The sequence below is a fragment of the Xiphophorus hellerii genome, chromosome 14, assembly GCF_003331165.1.
Source record: "Xiphophorus hellerii strain 12219 chromosome 14, Xiphophorus_hellerii-4.1, whole genome shotgun sequence".
In the NCBI taxonomy this organism is placed as follows: domain Eukaryota; kingdom Metazoa; phylum Chordata; class Actinopteri; order Cyprinodontiformes; family Poeciliidae; genus Xiphophorus; species Xiphophorus hellerii.
Window position 1 is genome coordinate 9,587,251 of NC_045685.1, and position 21,523 is coordinate 9,608,773.

Genomic DNA, 21,523 nt, shown 5'->3' on the forward strand with positions numbered 1-21,523 from the left:
TAATGGGGCTCCTGAAAGTAGATCTATAGCACAATCGTACGGACGGTGAGGTGGAAGAGAGAGAGCTTTAGACTTACTGAATACCTGGTGAAGGTCGTGGTAATCCGACGGTACTCTGGCCAAGTCGGCTGGAGCGGGTTCCTCTGTAGACCTAGAGACGGCTGGAGGTTGAGCAGATTGAAGACATGTAGATAAACAGTAATTGCTCCAAGACTCTACCCGACCAGTCCTCCAATTGAGGTGTGGATTGTGACGGAGCAACCAGGGATAACCCAAAACCACTGGAGACTGAGGGGTAGGGAACACAAAAAAGGTAATGGTCTCCCGGTGATTTCCTGAAACTAACAGTTCAATAGGAGTTGTTCGATGTGTGATGGCAGGTAGAGCCTTCCCATCCAGGGCTACGACCGGAACTGGAGCTGGAAGGAGAACAGTGGGTAATTGTAGTTGATCAACCAGGTTATTATCGACAAGGTTCTGCTCACAACCTGAGTCCACAAAAACAAAAGTCTGAAAGGACCGGTTGGCAGTGAGTAATGAACAAGGTAGCGTGAAACGGGATATAGTTTTTGAGCCACCCACCACCGTTCCCGTAGCTAGTGGCGGGCTCTGGCTTTTAACAGACTCGGGCAGTTAGCAACATAATGCCCGACCTGGCCACAGTATAGGCAGGCTCCAGACCTTAAGCGACGTTGGCGCTCCTCAGGCGGGAGTCTGGTCCTCCCTATCTGCATAGGTTCTTCTCCGGTCTGATTGGCTGGGATAGGATTGAAGTCGGTCCTTCTTGGAGCGAAACTCGGCTCCTTCTTGGCCCGGGCCCTGTCTCGGATTCTATTGTCGATCCGAATTGCCAAGGCAACGAGTTCCTCCAAGGAACCGGGTTCATCCCTGAGGGCCAGTTCATCCTTCAGATCTTCGTTTAGGGCCTGAAGGAACGCCCCTGTTAATGCCCCAGCGTTCCATGTGGAAGCCGCGGCCAGGGTTCTAAAATCAATAGCAAAGTCTGCTACAGATTGATTACCCTGCTTTAAACTCAATAAACTGCGAGAAATGTCAGCCGGTGACTCGGAATAACCAAAAGTCTGTGTAAACTCTAGTACAAACGAATCATAGGTTCGGTGAAAAAGATTGTGCTGGGCCGACCTAGCCTCTGCCCACTTTAGTGCTCTTCCTCTGAGGTTCCCCACCACAAAAGAAATCTTAGCACCGTCAGTCTGAAAACTCTGAGGTGAGGAAGAAAATACTAAGGAGCACTGTAGCAAAAATCCCCTGCATCTGTCGATCTCACCTGTATATGGTTCTGGCATGGGCGGTGAAACCTCTCTGAGACGAGCCGAAGCGGGGGGCGCTTGTTCTGGAGCAGCGGAGACGCCAGTCTGAAAGGAGGCGGGCGGAGCAGCGACTGGTGGCGGGTCTGCTGGAACAATTCTTTGGTGCAGGGCTGTGAGAATATCAGATAATTGCTCCAATCGCTGGTTAGTACTTCGTTGTTGATCAACTAGTGCGTTGAGCATGGAATCGTGGCGAGCGATGAGTGCGTGATCCAGACTGGTGTTATGTGGTGGTTCTGCTGGGTCTGACTGGCTAGATGGTTCTGTCATGGTTTGATTTAGCTTGCGGACCCACATGCAGAAACCACACGCTGGATGGAAAAGGTAAGTGATTTATTTATAACAGGACAAATTTATATTCAGTTCTCCGGACTTCGGCAGGAGAGCGAGGGTCGCCCGACCAGGTGGCCTGAAACGAGAGCTGAATTATAATGGGCTCGGAGTGAGAGAGTGTGGAGGAGGAATCAGGAACTTTCTTACATTAGGCGTGGATCTTTCAGAGCGTGGGGGAGAGGTGCCAGGGTCCGGTGCGAGGGAGTGCTACGGTGCCTAGGGCGGGTGCGAGGCGGAATCGCGGGTGGTTGGAGCGAGATGGGGTCGGTGGAAACGGCGGAGCAGGCAGGCAGGTATTCTCGGCAAGTTCTTGAAAAAAGAGAAGACAAAAAATTCTTTAAACAAACGAACAGGACACAGAGAGCTAGTCGCTACGAGTTGCACAACAAAGTTCTAGAAACAAGAGGTGAGGCCAGAGTGACTACCGGTATGCGTTAACCATCTAGCGAAGACTGAAGGGTTCTGCCGCTCCTATATTCCAGCACGCTGATGAGGCAGATCAGCTTCACCTGCGCTGGCTCCACAGACTCCTCACGAAGATCCTTGCTGAAAGAAGATGCAACACTCGCACTCACACTCTCATGCACACGCTCTCACACCGGAACTCTGACAGAATCTGAGCCAGTATCAAGTGATGCACATGTAACCCAGGTTGAAATAGCCTCTTCATAAAAATAATAGTAAATTAGATAAATAGGAAATAAATAAATAGGAGAATAAATAGGGAATTAATCGATCTTAAAATTGTTAAATATATATATATTTATATACATCTATATGTATATATATATATATATATATAGATGTATATAGATGTATATATATATATATATACATCTAATCCTTATGTATATATATATATACATAAAGAGAGCAACAATTAGAGACATTAAATTGCTGTATTTTGATTTTTTGATATTTTAATCGATTAGAGAAACTGTATAAACCAGTTTTGCTTTGTCAGCGAACTCTCTTATTCTGAAGGGTTACATTTATGTGTAATCCATGTGACTAAATTCAGCCAATCGGGTTGCTGCGCTCTCTGACGTGAGAGAGAGAAGAAGCAGAGAGCACAGAAGCAAACGGGATTGTGCTGGAAAAAAGAAAAAGAGAGACAGATAAGAGAAATTGACTACTCGTAGCTGACTTGCTGTCTAAGACGAGTTTTTGTTTTGTTTTGTCTTATTTCTTGAGAAGGAGCTTTTCGCATTATTTTTTTTCCTCACCCTGACTGTGTTCGGGATCATCTTTTGTGTGTTGTAGAACTGGACTTGGTGAGTTGGAAGTGTATTTTGTTCTGCTGTGTTGTTGTTTTGCTGTTATTGTTTTTTTTTTTTTTTAACTCCTTAAGGGAAACACCAAAGAACTAAAATAGATTAAACAGATTAGAACAAACTGTAAATTAAAACAGATAAATAGTATTAACTAGAACTTAAATAGAACTATAACCTAGGTAAAATAAATAGTATCCTTAATTTAGATTTATAAAATATTCTGAAAGAAACTGGAAACTATTTTTTTCTGGAATTTGTGTCATTTTGTGTTAATTGTGTAACATTGTTGTTGTTTATTCTTTTATTGTTCTTTCAACAAATAATAAGCCGGCTGTTTTTTAACTTAATTTTTTTGGTCTGTGGTCGTTAATTCAAAATACACTTCTCACTACTCCAGTAGCCGAACCTAGCTCTGGTTTTATTACGAGTTCATTAACTGTAAACACATAGTAAGTGTTACACACAAACACATGAATCCTGTGCAATTAATATCTGTGGATCACAGAGGAAGCAAGTTGATACAAATGTTACTCTGGCAAGAGCTCGTTTATTCTGACACACATTTTCAATTCAAGAAAAACAAACAAACAAACAAATAAAAAAATACAATTTCAATACAATTCAAATTCAATCAACAACATCTTTAGTTTCCACAAAGAAATAAAATAAAACAAAATGTACAAATAAAATAATGTAATAGTAAAAAAAATGTATAAAATCTAATCCTAAATTAGCAAAACCAAATTGAACAAAACATTCAATTTACAACACACAATAAACACCAACGTTTATCAGATACAAATATTTTCTTAAATACTAATGTCTGCTAGTTATAACTGTCACAGTTATCAAGGAGTTTAAGTTTGTCGCATAAAAATACAAATTTATGAGGAAAAAAAATACTATACCGAACATTACCCAAATACCAACATGGCAATGGCGCCTATAACAGTGACTAATGAAGTAATTTAAACAAATCCAAAATCACAAAGGCTCCAACAACAACAATCTACAGACGGAGATAAAAACCCAGTAAAAATTTGTCCAAATCACAAACACAAGTTACACGAAACACTAGAAAACTACTCTCAATATATTTACAGAACATTTTAAAGAAGCTGTTTTTATGGCCTTATAAGAGTTGTCTTTTATCCTACCTGTGGATCAGAGGAAGCAAATTGATACAATGTTACTCTGGCAAGAGCTCCTTTATTCTGAGCCGCGCATGCGCAGAGCCAGGAAACTCGTCCTCCCTATCAGACCCACAGCGGCATGAGAGCGCCCCCACTGGCAAGAAGATACATGCACACAACAAACACTTCTATATACATAAGAAAAAATAGAAAAAAAACGAAGACAAAAAACAAGAACAATTCTGATTCAAAAATAGGGGGTGTATTATTATTATTATTTTTTAAAACTGTTTCTCAACCTGCTACATCTGCTTTAAAAATGTAAAATAAACTCACCGGACAATAAAGACTTGAAATGAAAGATGATATTATTTATCCTAAACCAGAGTCCAAGACAGAAACTGGAGCCACATTATAGTTTAAATAAAAAACAGCATGTTATCTTGGCAGAATAAGAAAGTCCTGTTACAGAAAAACAGACAGATGAGATAAAATCATGAAATCACAACTAAACAACAGAAATCTTATTAGAACTGCTGAATGTGGCAGCAAATTTTCCTGATTGAAGAAAAAATGATCAGTAACAATCTAATCAATCAGGTGTTTATCTGACCTTCATGCTGAGCTGTAATTATCTGGTCTCACATTAACGTAAACAGAACCTTCTTCTGGATCAGGAGGTCTCTCTGGTAAAAGTGAAACATGGATACATAGAAAACATACATTAGTGTTTCTCCTCATATTTTTAAATAGTTTAATATCACTCTCTGAGTATTTGACAGCTGAGGATTGATCTGATTCACATGTAATCAGTCACCTTTAATAACTTGGTTGTTTTAGTACAAATACGTTACCTTTTCCAGTGGCTCCACGGTTATGGATTGTCTCATACACAGACGTGGTGCCTACAGAAAATATAAAAAATGTCAAAGAAAAGCTTGTATCTGAATACAATTATGTAAAATAATAAGATCTATTTTGTAGATGCTTAGATATTATGTTTATCATTTCATTCCTGATGGGGATAATTGTCAGGTTGTTACAACTTTGAATTGATTTTATTAATCAAACTCATAGTAATAATATAATTATATGTTGTCATATTGAGCAGCAGAACCATAATATCTGTAGATTAATTCTGACATAAAAATTAAGATCAGCAAACAAAATATTCAGGTGTTTCACTTTGTTGTTTTGTGTTTGTCAGAAGGAATGACTCTTAAAGTAGACACTTTGAGATTTTTATACATTTTATAAAACTGTTATTATAAAGAAAAAAGTTACAACAAAGTGATGTTATGTCCAAATTAATACTGATGTTTATTCTGTGACTAACCATGCAGCAGAAAGCTGTAATCACTTTCAGTCTGGTTCACTCCATGATTAGTGGTCGGCCTCTGGCTGCTGCTTTCAGACTGAAATGACCTAAAAATATTAAAGTGGATAAAATTTAACTATGAAACAAAGATCAAGAGTTTATGACTAAGATGAAAGAACAGATATTTCATACTGACCTGATGCAGCTCAAATCTGGAGAAGATAAAAAAAGCCATTTAGATCATCAACAACAGAATTAAAATGATGAACCGAATTTCAAAAGTCATATTTTAATACACGTGATTCAATAACACATTATTTCAGGTTAGAAGCAATAAAATGAGAAGAAAATGTTCTGACCTTTGGACCGTCTGCAGCGCCACAACAAGAGCAGGAGGACAATGAGAACGATTCCACTAACTGGTCCAACGATCAACATCACAGGAAATGAAGAGATGACAGGACTGGATACAGTTACTGGAAAAACAATAAATCATAAAATCTTAGTCCTCATTTTATTCAACAGCAACAGAAACATTTTATTAAAATTACAAACTGCAGCTTTAACTTGATATTGTTAAATTGTGATTCTATGTAATGAAGTAATAAAAAATACCTGTTCATCTCAGAGGACAGATCTATCCCACCTGGTGGGTTTAATAGGGTGCAGGTCATTTTTCTGACTTTTATTTGTACAACGCACAATACTGTAACTACTATTTTATTGTGTTTATTTCTCTATAATTATAAGACATTCCTCTGGTTATTATCTTTCATTAGAGCCTCAGTGATGACTGTATGTTGAATCACTGAGGAGTTTCAGTCATTTGAAGTTTGTATATCAGACGTTGTCCAGTTGTTGTCCAGATGTGATATTTCTCAAATGAAACTTCACATTAAATATCTGGAGTACATAGAAACACTATGTATTCTATGAAGTTAAATAGACATGATGTTTAGTCAAAGCAAAAAGTTTCTAATTTGTTTGTGTCACAAACTTAATATCTGCATATTAATTACAGTTGAAGGATCTTTAACTGCTAAAATAAAAGTATATATAAATATTTTGACATTTTAATATAGAGACCTGTCATGTTCCATGTTTTTCTGTATATTTATTTCAAGTTACCTGTGTCTGAGTCTCCATGTTGTCCTGTCCTCCCTTTGATTGTTCCCAGGTGTGTCTCATTCCCTGATTACCCCTTATGTATTTATTGTCACCTGTGTCTCTGTGTCTCTGTCGGGTTCTCGTCTAATGTCTATCTACCAGTTTGTTTCTTGTCCTTTCGTTTGCCAGTTGCTACCGGCGTTGAGCCCTGGCTTCCGCTCAGCCGTGCCGCCTGGTTTTAGGACTGTTTTTGTGTTTTGAAGTTCTGGATTTTCACCATTAAATTACCATAATCATCTCATCCTGGGTCTGCTGCGTTCACTAGTGATGGGTAAATGATGCGTCATGTATTGTTTCGACCCATAGCAAAACTGTATCGATACTGCGTCGTCAATACTGTGTCACTGAATACTGACACCTGCTGGACATTAAAAATCCCTACAGGCAAGGCAGTTCACAGACTGATTTGATGACCTAGTCTACACAATAAGATTTAAGTCATTTTATGTTATTGTATATTATATATTGTATTATGTCATATCTTCAGTTAAAATCAAAATATATTTGATATTCTTCGATACAGTCAATAAATAATGTGAACATGTACCAAGTTATGAAAATGAAAGTGAACATGTTTGGAATGAGGATGCTTGTAGACTGTTTTTTTTTTTTTTTCCACAAATTTTCATTAGAAAAAAAATCAGTTTTTCTAATATTTTAAAATTTAGTCTGTTCCGTTTGTTTTGACACAACTTCTCCTGCTGTAAAAAAAATGAAGTAAACAATACATTTATATGAAATAATTCATAAAAAGCAACTGAGTAATTTGTAGACTGGCTGTATACCTGAGTTTATCCAGGTGTATCTGCGACTTCATTCTGATGCCCTATGCCTCAGCATTGAGGAGGTGAATTTATTTAAATAAAACAGATTTTAGTGACACTGTATATTGTTCACATAACTTACATTTTTTCTTTTATATTTTGTACGCAGATCTTTATGGATGTGTTTTGCTGGAAATGTCTTTTTTTTATTTATTTATAGCGGGATTGTCTTTATTTTCCTTTTTTCTGCCTAAAGATTTTTATTTATGGAGGGCAATTTAAGAATAAAATTATGAAATGTATAATTTCAAAGGAGAAACATATGCAAAACTTAACCTACAGAACAAAATATGAAAGTAAACTAAGAGTCAATTTCAGCTGAATTTGGATTCAGATAGATCGAGTAGAAACGGAAAAGAACCGGATGAAACAACAACGAAGTGACAAAAAACACCTTATTTTCTGACGTAAGATCAAAATGGTCCCAAACTACGAAACCTTTCGTTTGCCTTGAGGCTCCATAGTTGACGCTGTACCGTAAAAGATCAAGAATTATTTTGGCAAATGCATCCAAGTGCATCCCGCTGACAGATTCGCTTCCATATATACACAGTTTGGCGCACCAGTGTCATTTCGAAACAGTTCCTGTATTGGTCACGTGACTTGCTGAAAACAATACGCGCACCGACACGGGTTTTGGTCTATGAGCTTGACACATGCGCCGACGCGTCGGTGTTGCCGGACCCATCTCTACCATTCACATCACCACAGCTTGAGACAAGACCAAGCTTTTGCATTTACTCCAAATGGTTCAAGAACAGCAGCAGCTTTAATTTGGTTAAAGCTTTTTAGGCGTTTTTGATCATTTTGATGTGGCTGTTACAAACTGTGGTTATTGAGTGGTGAGGACGACACGGTGGACCCAGGTTGTAGAGCAAATGATGATGGTTTTAATGAAGAATTCACAAAATACAAAGTCCAGGCAGCACAGGTGAGCAATAAGGCAAAGAGCTCAAACACTGGTAGCAACTGGAATACAAACTGGACTCGAACGAGGGAAAGGTAGACGACACATGACTTTAGACTTTAGACTAGGACCCGACAGGGAAACACAGATGGGATTAAATACACAGGGAAGGTAATCAGGGAACAATAGAGACAGCTGGGAGCAATCATGGCCAGAGAGACGGGAACTAAATTAATACACAGAGAATAAAACCACATCATCACAGTGGCCAGTTAGAACATGTTTTACTTTAATTTTGCTGAAAAAAGTTATCTACTGTTACTTTGAGGAAGTGGTGATGTAACTGTATCAGAGATCATAATATCATAAGAAAGTAATATGAGCTTGAGTGAATATTGATGTTATTAAAGGAATCCTGCTGCATTTAGTTTTGCTGATCTATCCTCACAGTTCAGACCAGGTCAAACAAACTTGGATCACAACAATGAGCTGCTTAATCTAAACAAAAAGATATTTAAAGAAAATAAATCTGACTAAAATAGTTCAACGCTCAACTTGTTAACTCCTAGAACTTTTCTGTTTTATTCTTCAGATACCTAAAGGAACAACTTTGGGAACAATGTGCACATAGCAACACAAATTATAACAGTTGTGGTTTTATTATTGTAACTTGTTAAAGGAAGTGAACAAAAAATCAGCTCCTTTTTTTCTACAGATAAAAATTCATAACTCAAATGAGGATTAGTCAGATTTATTCTAGTCTGTCCAAGGAAGAAACTTCATTTAATCCAACATATGAGGAAAATATTTTTTCTGCAATCTGTTCAGAAAAAAACAACAATTAAATCACCTGTTATGGTTTCACTCCACTGTGTTGAAGAATATAAAAGAGTGATCGACTCACCACTGGAGACATGAGAACCGTTTGGTTGTCGAGTCACAAAGATCTTGTTGGAAACTGTTTACATCAGATAAGAAGAGAAAACTCAAATCACAGGAGAATTTTTAATTTCATGGACTAAGTTTCCAACAGCCCTGCAACAGACTGGAAACCTGTAAAGGTTGTACCCCGCCTCTCGCCGGAATGTAGCTGGAGATAGACACCAGCAACCCTCCCGACCCCATTAGGGACAAGGGTAAACAGAAAATGGATGGATAGTTTCTAACAGTCTTAAAGAAAAAACTTACACATTATTTCAATGTTGTTCTCAAGGCTTGAATGACTGTAGAATGAGGGATTTCCTCTCTTTCCATCACACTTATAGATTCCTCCTTGTGTCACAGTGATTTCTCTGTTTTCTTTATTATTTCTGCTGAATTCAACAAAAGAAGTGTCTGAGGTCCGCCTGAACCATCTGTACTTCCATCCAGCAGAGGGCTCCACTGAGCAGCTCAGTGTCACACTGCCCCCTACTGGTATGGTTGTTGGACCTGCTGAAAGTTTGGCTCCAGGTTTAGCTGCAGTTAACATGAATTAAAATTGGTTAGTTTTCAATAATTTAAAAAACATACAAGTCTTGTAGCAGAACAAGCTACAGACTCGTTAACTGAAATAAAATGAGCAGATCGGGAAATTACTAAAAATATGTCAACAATGTAGAACTTCATTAATATGAATTATTCTGGTAGTTATTCATCATTTCAGCCATACAGATTAACAACCAGCCTCTGATTATTGTGAGACTTTAGAAATGTAAACCTGATATAGAAACTTTTTCTAATAGAAAGTTTGAATCAGTGTGCGTGTTTGTATGTGTGTGTGGGAGTTAAGCATTAATACTGACAACTCAACTATGGACTAAATCAGCCACATTTTCATTTACAAGTGTCAACTTACTTGATACAGACAGTCTGATGGTTTCACTCCTCTGTGTTGAAGAATACCAGTCATCTCTGATTCTACACTGACACATGTAGTTTCCACTGCTGGACTCAGAGACAATGAAAGTCCAGTCTTTACTGTGTGTCTTGTGTATTATTGACCCAGATCTCCTCCATTCACACGTCCACTCAGTGGTTTCTCCTCCCTGGACCTCACATGTCAGAGTGATCGACTCACCACTGAACATCTGAGGCCAGTTTGGTTGTCGAGTCACAAAAACCTTGTTGGAAACTGTTTACATCAGATAAGAAGAGAAAACTCAAATCACACGAGAATTTTTAATTTCATAGTTTCAGTTTATAACAGTCTTAAAGAAAAAACTTACACATTATTTCAATCTTGTTCTCGTGGCTTGAATCACTGTAGAATGAGGGATTTCCTCTCTTTCCATCACACTTATAGATTCCTCCTTGTGTCACAGTGATTTCTCTGTTGTCTTCATTATTTGTGCTGAATTCAACAAAAGAAGTGTCTGAGGTCCGTCTGAACCATCTGTACTTCCATCCAGCAGAGGGCTCCACTGAGCAGCTCAGTGTCACACTGCCCCCTACTGGTATGGTTGTTGAACCTGCTGCCAGTTTGGCTGCAGGTTTATCTGCTGTTAGAATAACAAATAATTTATTTTATATAAAATACTGCAATTAAAAGCTTATTGTAAAGAGTGATGCTTCTTTCAGATAAGTAAATGTGTGAAAAAGCTGTCAATGCATTTTATTGTCATCTTTCCTTATTATAGATACTTTTTAGAAATTATAAAAGAGAAAGTGTTTGTTTGAAATTGTTTCATTAAATAATATGAAAGAGTTCATTCTCATTTCTGAAAAGATAATGTGGTTAACTCTACAATTAAGCAAATCTATATATTCACATTAAGGTAAATAATATTTCCTTTGTTTTGTTGATCTTTTGTTAAGTTGTGAATCACTTGACTTCATAAAAATTTAATGCAGTTATTATGTATGTGTCATATTTCAGACATTATCAACAACAAAATTTGCTTGAAATTATGAAACGAAATACAGATAGCAAATGCATGTTTTTTTTTTGGCTGATATAAAACTTTGTAATTCTTTAAAATATTCATGTCTTACCTGAGAAAGTAACAGTGACAGTTTTACTGCACTTTGGGTGAGATGAACGCCACCTAAAGTCAACACAGCAATGAAATTCACTGCTATAATCAGTAGACAGAGAATCAACTCTGAAACTTTTTTCGAACTGATAGGGAAACATTTCTTGACCATTCCTCATTAACAGGTAGTACCAGTCAGTGTCTTTTCCTTCATTCATGTCACAGATAAATGTAACAAACTCTCCAACATAAAAAGTCGACCAGTTGGGTTCAACAGTCAGCACAGGATCTATAAAGAACCAACATTCAGCAAGTTTGTCTTTTGATTTATAACAAAAACACATCAAGCTAAAGATTAAAAGATAAACACAGAATAATATCTGATATAAAAGATAAACTGGATTCTGTTCCTGAGAGGATAAATGATTAAAATACAGATTAAAAGTTGAATTTACCGAGAGTTTGTCCACAGCAGAGCAGCGTGTTCAGCACTGAAATAAAGGTCGAAAGTTCATCAGCATAAAAATAAATTACATTTAATCAAAAATATTTCCCAAATCCTCACACTCAGCTTTGACTCTCTTTACCTGTTAAATAAATGCAACTATCATGAGGATATTGAGTATTTATTTGTTCTGATAAGAATAAGATCAAATGTTTTAGTTTATTGTTGTTTTTCTGATGAGTTAAAACTTCATTTTATAAACTTCTCATCCTGACTGAAGACAGAACATCTGCAGACGTTCTGCACGGCTACGGAAACTTCACACTCATCTCTACTGGTAAAAAACTGTTTTTAATGAATAATTTAAGTTTCTTGTATCAGATCATGTTTAATTTTTCATCTTTGTTACATAATATTTTTGTCAAGAGGTGCGGTGTGAGGTGGAGGTGGTGAGGCAGATGCAGATGACCCAGGTGAGATGATTGATCTTTGTTTTAATGATAAATAAAGTCAACTCAGTCCAAAACTTATCCAAAAAACACAGGCAGCACAACTGAGCGGAGGCCAGGGCTCAACGCCGGTAGCAACTGAATTACGAATGGACACACGAAGGACTGAGCGCACATTAGACAAGGACCCGACAAAGACACAGACACACAGGTGACACTAACTACACAGGAGGGTAATCACCAGAGGTGTGACCAAGTCACTGTGTTGCAAGTCTCAAGTAAGTCTCAAGTCTTTGTCCTCAAGTCCGAGTCAAGTCTCAAGTAAAGACAGGCAAAAGTCGAGTCAAGTCTCAAGTCAGGAACCTTTAATTTCAAGTCATTTCGAGTCGTTTTTATTATTTTTTTTTTTTATAATTTGCAATTATACAAAAAATTCAAATAATAGACCATTTGTTCGTTTTAAAATATGTATTTATCTCAAATGATAGAACATGTGTAGCTGAACCCAAAGTATAAAAAACATTTTTAAATTGGACCACTTTATTGCCCAGTTCTGTTAAACTTGATATTCAATAAAAAAAGACGAAAATGCTGACATTTCCACAGCACAATACAAAGAACCATAACAGCAGTTTTTTCCTCTTTTCTCTGACCTGTCAAAACAATATATTGTCAATATAATTTCCCAACGTAGATGTCTTCAAATACACCAACCATCCTTAGATGATACTAGACCCGGCTCATCATCATGATGGGACAGAGAGACTCTGTTCCCTGTGTTCAGGTCCAGAATCTGCTTTCTGTTCCGGAGCCCCGCTCACTATCCACCGGCTTCCTGAGCTAACACGGTGCACATTGTTTGTGGAGGCATTTGAAGGACCGGATTTATGGTAAATCGTCACCAATTTAACCCGGAGTACACATGCTAACACGAAGTTAGCTAAAGTCAACTATCTTACAGCAAAAGAAAAGTGCCACCTACCGATCTTTGTGAAGCTTCAAATGCCGGACAAAGTTGGACGTCGTGGCATCTCCATCCGATATTCTCTTCTTGCATGTTTTACAAGTCGCAGTTCGTTTTTTAGTCGAAAGTTCATAACCTACGTAGCCAAAAGAAATTACTCGCGGAAGCATATTCGAGCGGTTATTTCGTATTTCGTTCCCTGAGCTCTGTAGCTTTGCCGCGTTTTTTTAAACGTCCAAATCCTGTTAATTTGATTGGTTGTGCTGCAGCTACGTACACATACATACATAAGGAGAGAGGAAAACCATAGTGACGGTCTGCGCATATTGATACGGAATGAGTGAAATTAATTAATGACGCCACTTTATAAATAATGTGTTTTAAATTTTAAGACTTTGAGTAAAAAATATCAAGTCTTTTCAAGTAAACAGCTTCAAGTCGAGTCAAGTCCCAAGTCAATGGCATGAAAGTCAAAGTCAAGTCCGAGTCTTTGAGCATTTTTTCAAGTCAAGTCTCAAGTCGTGATTCTAACGACTCGAGTCTGACTCGAGTCCAAGTCATTTGACTCGAGTCCCCACCTCTGGTAATCACAGAAACGAGACACACCTGGGAAACAATCAAGGGGAAGACAGGACAACACGAAGAGTCAGGGACACAGAAAACTCTAAATAAATACACAGAAAAACATAGAACATGACAATTTTCATTGCTCCCACATTAGTTGTATGGGATATAAAGTTCTGTGCTAAAGTCTGATTTTACAAACAGCTTTTCAAAATGTTTGCACAAAAATGTTTGTGTTAGTAATTTGTCACTGAAATAACCTGTTTGAAGTTGCAGCAAACACATCAAGAACAAATGGTTATACTAAGTAAAGCTACACAAATACAATGGAAGATTAAGTAGATATTACAGCAGACAAGATGTCAAAGACGATGTTCTTCTAATCTGCATCATTCATACAGATAAAGTGATCTACTTACAGAGTGAGACCAGAACCCTGGGTGAGGTGTTCCCCATCCTGACCTCAACCTGGAACCATGTGTTGCTCTGCTTTGGTCCAATAATCTTCCTTTCATAACATGCTGCCTCTGCAACGTCTCTAGAGAAATGGAGCCGTCTGAAACAGGATCAACGTTTTATCTGAGAATGACGGGACAATGTTTATTTTAAACACTGACATCACTGCACTGAGTTTCTGCTGTGATGTTTCCGCTCCAATAATGAGAAGTTGTGGTAACAGAAGCACATGACGTTTTGTTTCTTTTTTTTTTTTTTTTTTTTTTACAAACGAGTTAATAAAAAATAAAGTCAATAGATAAGCTTCTTCTGCTTTTTGGAAACCATAAAATAAAATTCACATTGAATAAACTGTATACAGCATTATTGTAACACATGAATAGTTTAAATGTTTAATCCACTACTTGGTTTGTGTTGCGTGCGAACTCTCTGGCAAACAAACCATAAGATCCCCTTTTCATCTAAACACAAGTGATGGTGAGAATGATCTCACCTATCACAGATATATAAGGTCTTAGGTGTGAATAAACAGACATGAGATCAGACAGTGTGAAATAGTTTGGAGTTTAAATAGATTTAAGAAGAAACTCTAAAAATGTACGGAGAGTGAAAAAAAGTTTCTGTGTTTCATTTAGCAGCGTCTGTTTGTGAGACAGGAAGAAAGATGGAAAATCTTTTCAGCAGAATAATCCTCTAACAATGATGTCAGTCAAACCTACACCATACACTGACCTTTAACCTGATCCTAACTTTAGCCTCATCTACAATATGTCATATATTAATTTTTTAGCTCAGCATAAAGAAGCCGTTAGCAGCTCTGCTAACCCAGCATGAGTTTTGGCTGTGAGGTCATGGAAAAGCATTTAGTTTTCTGATGTTACTTAATGTTCAGTTTTCTTTACTAAATATTTCACTTTAGTCCAGATCTTCCACCAAGAGACGAGGAAACATTACAGAGTGTCCTGCAGAAACTCTATAAATACAATTGCAAATGTGCTGAGCTTCACCTTCAGTGACATCCTGCTCAAGAAGTGTTGACCAAAGAAGCAGAAGTTCTCTTTAATGGTATGAGGACTCAGCACTGCCCTCTTGTGGCAGGCTTTTGAATACAGACTGCAGGCCATTGTTTCAGAGTTTAGGTCTGGCACTTCTTTTCTGGTGTTTTAATCTAAATTGTCCATTGAAATGACATTAAAATTTTTCCCATTTATTCTAGTTTCAGAAGAAATAATAGGTATTTCAAGACTCTCTGAATTGTTGTTTGTGCTAAGCTAACATGGTTGTTGCAGCTGCAGGCAGCAGCTGTGTTTTCAGTGAGGATGAGGACGTTGAGCATCGAAGACCCCAATGATGAGTAAAAACATTGGACTTGGTGTTCCCTCGTCCGGACGCGGGTCACCGGGGCCCTACTCTGGAGCCAGGCCTGGAGGGGGGGCACGATGGCGAGCGCCTGGTGGCCGGGCTTTTACCCATGAAGCCCGGCCGGGCTCAACCCGAAGAGGAAACATGGGACCCCCCCTCCCATGGGCCCACCACCCTTGAGAGGGGGCAAAGGGGTCAGGTGCATTGTGTGATGGGTGGCGGCAGAGGGAGGGGACCCTGGCGGTCCGATCCTCGGTTGCAGAAGCTGGCTCTTGGGACGTGGAATGTCACCTCTCTGGTGGGGAAGGAGCCGGATCTAGTGTGTGAGGTCGAGAGGTTTCGGCTAGAAATAGTCGGTCTCACCTCGACGCATGGCTCTGGTTCTGGAACCAGTCTCCTTGAGAGGGGCTGGACATACTTCCACTCTGGAATTGCCCAAGGTGAGAGGCGTCGGGCAGGAGTGGGCATACTGGTTGCTCCCCATCTCGGCACCTGTACGTTGGGGTTTACCCCGGTGAACGAGAGGGTAGCCTCCCTCCGCCTACGGGTCGGGGGACAGATCCTGACTGTAGTTTGTGCTTACGGGCCGAACGACAGTTCAGATTGCCCACCCTTTTTGGAGTCCTTAGAGGGGGTACTGGAGAGTGCTCCTCCTGGGGACTCCCTTGTTCTGCTGGGGGACTTCAACGCTCACGTGGGCAATGACAGTGAGACCTGGAGGGGCATGTTTGGGAGGAACGGCCCCCCCGATCTGAACTCGAGCTGTGTTCTGTTGCTAGACTTCTGTGCTCGTAATGGATTGTCCATAGCGAACACCATGTTCAGGCATAAGGGTGTCCATATGTGCACTTGGCACCAGGACACCCTAGGCCGCAGCTCGATGATCGACTTTGTCATCGTTTCATCGGATCTGCTGCCATATGTCTTGGACACTCGGGTGAAGAGAGCTGCGGAGCTGTCCACTGACCACTACCTGGTGGTGAGTTGGCTCCGGTGGTGGGGGAGGAAGCCGGTCAGACCTGGCAGGCCCAACCGTGTTGTGAGGGTCTGCTGGGAACGTCTGGCGAAATCCCCTGTGAGACGGAGCTTTAACTCCCATCTCCGGCAAAACTTCAAACACGTCCCGGGGAGGTGGGGGACATGGAGTCTGAGTGGACTGTGTTCCGTGCTTCCATTGTCGAGGCGGCCGATCGGAGCTGTGGCCGCAAGGTTGTCGGTGCCTGTCGTGGCGGCAACCCTCGAACCCGTTGGTGGACACCTTTGGTGAGGGATGCCGTCAGGCTGAAGAAGGAGTCCTACCGGGCCTTTTTGGCCTGTGGGACTCCGGAATCAGCTGATGGGTACTGGCGGGCGAAGCGGCATGCGGCTCGGGTGGTTGCTGAGGCAAAAACTTGGGCGTGGGAGGAATTTGGAGAGGCCATGGAGAAAGACTTCCGCACGGCTTCGAGGCGATTCTGGTCCACCATCCGGCGTCTCGGAGGGGGGGAAGCAGTACGGCACCAACACTGTTTATAGTGGGGATGGTGTGCTGCTGACCTCGACTCGGGATGTTGTGGGCCGGTGGGCAGAGTACTTCGAAGACCTCCTCAATCCCACCAACATGCCTTCCATTGAGGAAGCTGAGCCTGGGGACTCTGGGTTGGGCTCTCCAATCTCTGGGGACGAGGTCGCCGAGGTGGTTAAAAAGCTCCTCGGTGGCAAGGCTCCGGGGGTGGCTGAGATCTGCCCGGAGTTCCTTAAGGCTCTGGATGTTGTAGGGTTGTGTTGGCTGACGCGACTCTGCAATATCGCATGGACATCGGGGGCAGTTCCCCTGGATTGGCAGACTGGGGTGGTGGTCCCCCTGTTCAAAAAGGGGGACCGGACGGTGTGCTCTAATTATAGAGGGGTCACACTCTTCAGTGTGGAACACTGGACCAGCTCTACACCCTTGGCAGGGTCCTGGAGGGTGCATGGGAGTTCGCCCAACCGGTCTACATGTGTTTTGTGGACTTGGAGAAGGTGTTCGACCGTGTCCCTTGGGGAGCCCTGTGGGGGGTTCTCCGGGAGTATGGGGTACCAGGCCCTTTGATACGGGCTGTCAGGTCCCTGTATGACCGGTGTCAGAGTCTGGTCTGCATTGCCGGCAGTAAGTCGGGTTCGTTTCCGGTGAGAGTTGGACTCCGCCAGGGCTGCCGTTTGTCACCGATTCTGTTCATCACTTTCCTAGACAGAATTTCTAGGTGCAGCCAAGGTGTTGAGGGGATCCGATTTGGTGGCCTTAGGATCTCATCTCTGCTTTTTGCAGACGATGTGGTCCTTCTGGCTTCATCAGGTCGTGATCTGCAGCTCTCGCTGGAGCGGTTCGCAGCCGAGTGTGAAGCGGCCAGGATGGGGATCAGTGCCTCCAAATCCGAGGCCATGGTCGTGAGCCGGAAAAGGGTAGAGTGCCTTCTCCGGGTCAGGGGGGTTGTCCTGCCCCAAGTGGAGGAGTTCAAGTATCTCAGGATCTTGTTCACGAATGGGGGAAGAAGGGAGCGGGAGACCGACAGGCGGACTGGCGCAGCGTCTGCCGTCAAGCGGGCGCTGTACCGGTCCGTCGTGGTGAAGAGAGAGCTGAGCCAAAAAGCGAAGCTCTCAATTTACCGGTCGATCTATGTTCCCACCCTCATCTATGGTCATGAGCTTTGGGTCATGACCGAAAGAACGAGATCGCGGATACAAGTGGCCGAAATGGGTTTTCTCCGTAGGGTGGCTGGGCTCTCCCTTAGATATAGGGAGAAGAAGCTCAGTCAACCCAGTTGAGGTGGCTCTTGCATCTGGTCAGGATGCCTCCTGGACGCCTCCCTGGTGAGGTGTTCCGGGCACGTCCCACCGGGAGGAGGCCCCGGGGAAAACCCAGGACACGCTGGAGGGACTATGTCTTTCGGCTGGCCTGGGAACGCCTCGGGATTCCCCCGGAAGAGCTGGAAGAAGTGGCCGGGGAGAGGGAAGTCTGGGCCTCCCTTTTGAAGCTGCTACCCCCGCGACCCGACCCCAGATAAGCGGAAGATGGATGGATGGATGTTGAGCTTGATGATGGATGTGAGATGTTCTGCTGCCGTTTCCACCACAGCCAATCAGACTGGATGGAGCAGGTTCATGTGAAGCAGCAGAATCCTGCAGACACACAAGTTTTCTTCCTGGATGGATCACCGGACATTCAGCCCTTTTCTGGAGCTCTGACCGAAATGACTACTTAATAGCACCATCTGCTGGCTACTATCTGTAAGCACAAGTCACTGACAGAAGAAGTCTGGATTTTTTTTCCCCCACCAAGATTCACAGATTAAATACTGTAAATAATGTTCACTGTTATTATCAGGACATAAAGTAAAACACACTTTTCTTTTCTGTTTTTTATTGTTAATATATTACTTTTCATAACTGAAAATTGCATTTTAATTGATTTTGTATCAGATATTGCATCTCCTAAAACCTCGAAAGAGCAAAAAACCAAAACTCCTTTCATTAAAGCACTTTGCTATTTAAAAATGTTTTTATTAGTTTTCGGTCATCTATTATTTCTTAAAGCAGCATGCTGGTTTGACAATCTATAAAAACAGAACAAATCCTGAAGAAATAATAATAAATTAACACACTGTGATAATTGGAGCTGTTTGTCATTTTTGCTGTTTCCTCCACAGCCCAAACACACTGGATGGATCAGGTTCATGTGAAGCAGCAGAATCCTGACGACACACAAGTTTTATTCCTGCATCACATTATTGAACTGACGGCCAGTTTCTGAACCGATAACTTGGAAAACTATGACTTAATGTCACCATCTGCTGGCCACTTGCTGTAAACACAAGTCACGGACAGAACACAGCTTGTATTTTTGGGAATGAATCATTTAAATAATATTTTTTGCAGAGCAAGGCATTTATGTGTGGCCTATGTGGATCTGGTGGCTTCTCTTGGTGCAGAAATGAACGACAAGGAGCTCAATCTGGCATCAGTTGTTTTCTTTAATTCTCCATCTGCATTTCACACATGGGCACCGAGGTAAAGTCAGTCTCTGGCATGAAAGAAGCTCCTCGACAGTGATCCTCATGGTTCTGAGGATTACCCATAATACAGTAACCAAAATAAAATAATTGAAAATTACAGTGATCGAATAGTGGATTTCTTTTACATCAAAGCAACAATCAGTGATTGTCCTTTTTAAAGAAAGTAAAGCAATTAATTAAAATGCTCTGAAAAATAAAATAAAATGCTGACATTTTATTTACTAGATGCCATTTTTATATTTCAGCTTGTACAAACTTGCATCTTGGAACAATGCAAAAACATTAATTAACCATATCTGTATATAAAACTGTTAATATAAAACTGCCTCATATTAACCATCTGCTACAGAGATTTAGTAAAACATACCTGCATTTCACACATGGGCACCGAGGTAAAGTCAGTCTCTGGCATGAACGAAGCTCCTGCAAGGAGGAGCCATAATGTTACCGTGTGGGAAATTCCCGCCACACTTTCTCACGGACTAAACATTTCTATAACGCAACAAAAACGATATAATAGCAAAACTAGCATAACCTAGATTAAACATATTTCAATAATATGCAAAAACGAAAACCATAAACATATTTTATAAATAATATTTCTTTATCACATCGCAGAGACACGTTACCTTGACAGTGATCCTCATGGCTCTGAGGATTACCCATAATACCCCGCTCTTTCTAGGGTGAATGCAATACACCGTTTTACCAGCAGATGGTGCATTTTAGCAGGATTTTACCTGAACCATTTTAACTATGTTACATATGTATGTTTAATTATAATTATTTTTGACAATACTGAAAATTGCAAAATATCCACAACAGTAGCAAACTTCTAGAATATAAAATGTGATTTATTAAAATATCACATTTAATTTACAATTACTGTCAAATTGCACAGTGGCAAAGTTGGTAGCACTGTTGCCTTGCAGCAAGAAGGTCCTGGGTTCGATTCCCGGCCCGGGGTCTTTCTGCATGGAGTTTGCATGTTCTCCCTGTGCATGCGTGGGTTCTCTCCGGCTTCCTCCCACAGTCGAAAAACATGACTGTTAGGTTAATTGGTCTATCTAAACTCTCCCTAGGTGTCCTGTATGTCTTTGTGTTGTCCTGCGACAGACTGGCGACCTGTCCAGGGTGTACCCCGCCTCTCGCCACATTCGAGGCACCAGCGACCCTCCCGACCCCATTAGGGACAAGGGTGGGACAAGGGTGAATAGAAAATGGATGGATGAATTACTGTCAAATTGTTCATTTTCAAAACAATAAATCAATTAATCACATGATAAATTAAGACTATCGACCTCATTTTAATTATCGGCTTTATCATTTCTTCCGGCCTTTTTCTCGTTCTTTTTCTCTTTTTTGAATGAAAAAAGGCTCAACTCCGGTGCTCTTCACTGACCTCTCTCTTCCTCATTTCCTTAGTGCAAACCTGGGCATTATACGGCCTGCGGGCCACATCCAGCCCGCCGAATGACCCTGACTTGCCCTTATGACAGACCTGAACATTGTACGGCCCAGACCAGATACCCTTACTTGACTCTGACCGCTGTGTAAGGTTAACTGGAAATTCCAAAATAAACATACCTTCCAATTTCACCTCATTCATGTACTAAAGCTGCACTGCTTTTATTCTGAAGTTGCTGGTATTCTTATTCATGCGAGAAGTGCAGGTGATTGAATGTTATCAGAAGACTACTTTTGCCCTCAAAATGTCAGCTCAAGCTAAAAAAAGAAAGGCAGATTCCGAATGTAGAATTTTCAACAAAATTTGGATGGCTAATTATTTATTTACTGACGTTGTGGGAAAAGCCGTGTGTTTAGTTTGTGGGGAGCAGATCGCTGTGTTTAAGGACTTCAATAGGAATCGGCATTACCAGACGAAACACAGGGAGAAATTTAAAAACTTGACTGACGCTGAAAAAGCGCGAAAATCGGAAGCTTTCTTAGCTAAACTGCGAACCCAGCAAGGCTTTTTTACTAAGCTACACGCATCCAGAAATGCAGCAAC

General features: G+C 40.8%; 1 protein-coding gene and 1 long non-coding RNA gene across 4 annotated transcripts in view; one reads left to right on the top strand and one right to left on the bottom strand.

Annotated features, from left to right (window-relative positions):
- The window catches only part of LOC116732479 (B-cell receptor CD22-like), a 152,629-nt gene that overhangs the window by 69,981 nt on the left and 61,125 nt on the right, over positions 1–21,523 (bottom strand). The window contains exons 13-20 of one of the 2 annotated variants that reach the window (XM_032582691.1): positions 10,125–10,400; positions 9,476–9,745; positions 9,192–9,245; positions 5,749–5,865; positions 5,586–5,601; positions 5,408–5,496; positions 4,926–4,976; positions 4,642–4,757 (exon numbers count right to left, since the gene is read on the bottom strand). In XM_032582691.1, the coding sequence (XP_032438582.1) occupies positions 4,687–4,757; positions 4,926–4,976; positions 5,408–5,496; positions 5,586–5,601; positions 5,749–5,865; positions 9,192–9,245; positions 9,476–9,745; positions 10,125–10,400 (944 nt within the window). In that variant the 3' untranslated portion in view covers positions 4,642–4,686. Of the gene's footprint in view, positions 1–4,641; positions 4,758–4,925; positions 4,977–5,407; positions 5,497–5,585; positions 5,602–5,748; positions 5,866–9,191; positions 9,246–9,475; positions 9,746–10,124; positions 10,401–21,523 lie in introns of those variants that run through there. The other variant, XM_032582690.1, reaches the window with a different exon arrangement.
- Positions 434–20,087, top strand: LOC116732509 (uncharacterized). 2 transcript variants are annotated; one of them, XR_004341804.1, is made up of 4 exons: positions 434–443; positions 17,239–17,242; positions 19,382–19,507; positions 19,905–20,087. It is a non-coding gene; the product is annotated as an uncharacterized LOC116732509 (long non-coding RNA). The 2 variants fall into 2 exon arrangements; XR_004341803.1 differs by lacking the exon at positions 19,905–20,087 and having other exon boundaries at positions 19,382–19,829.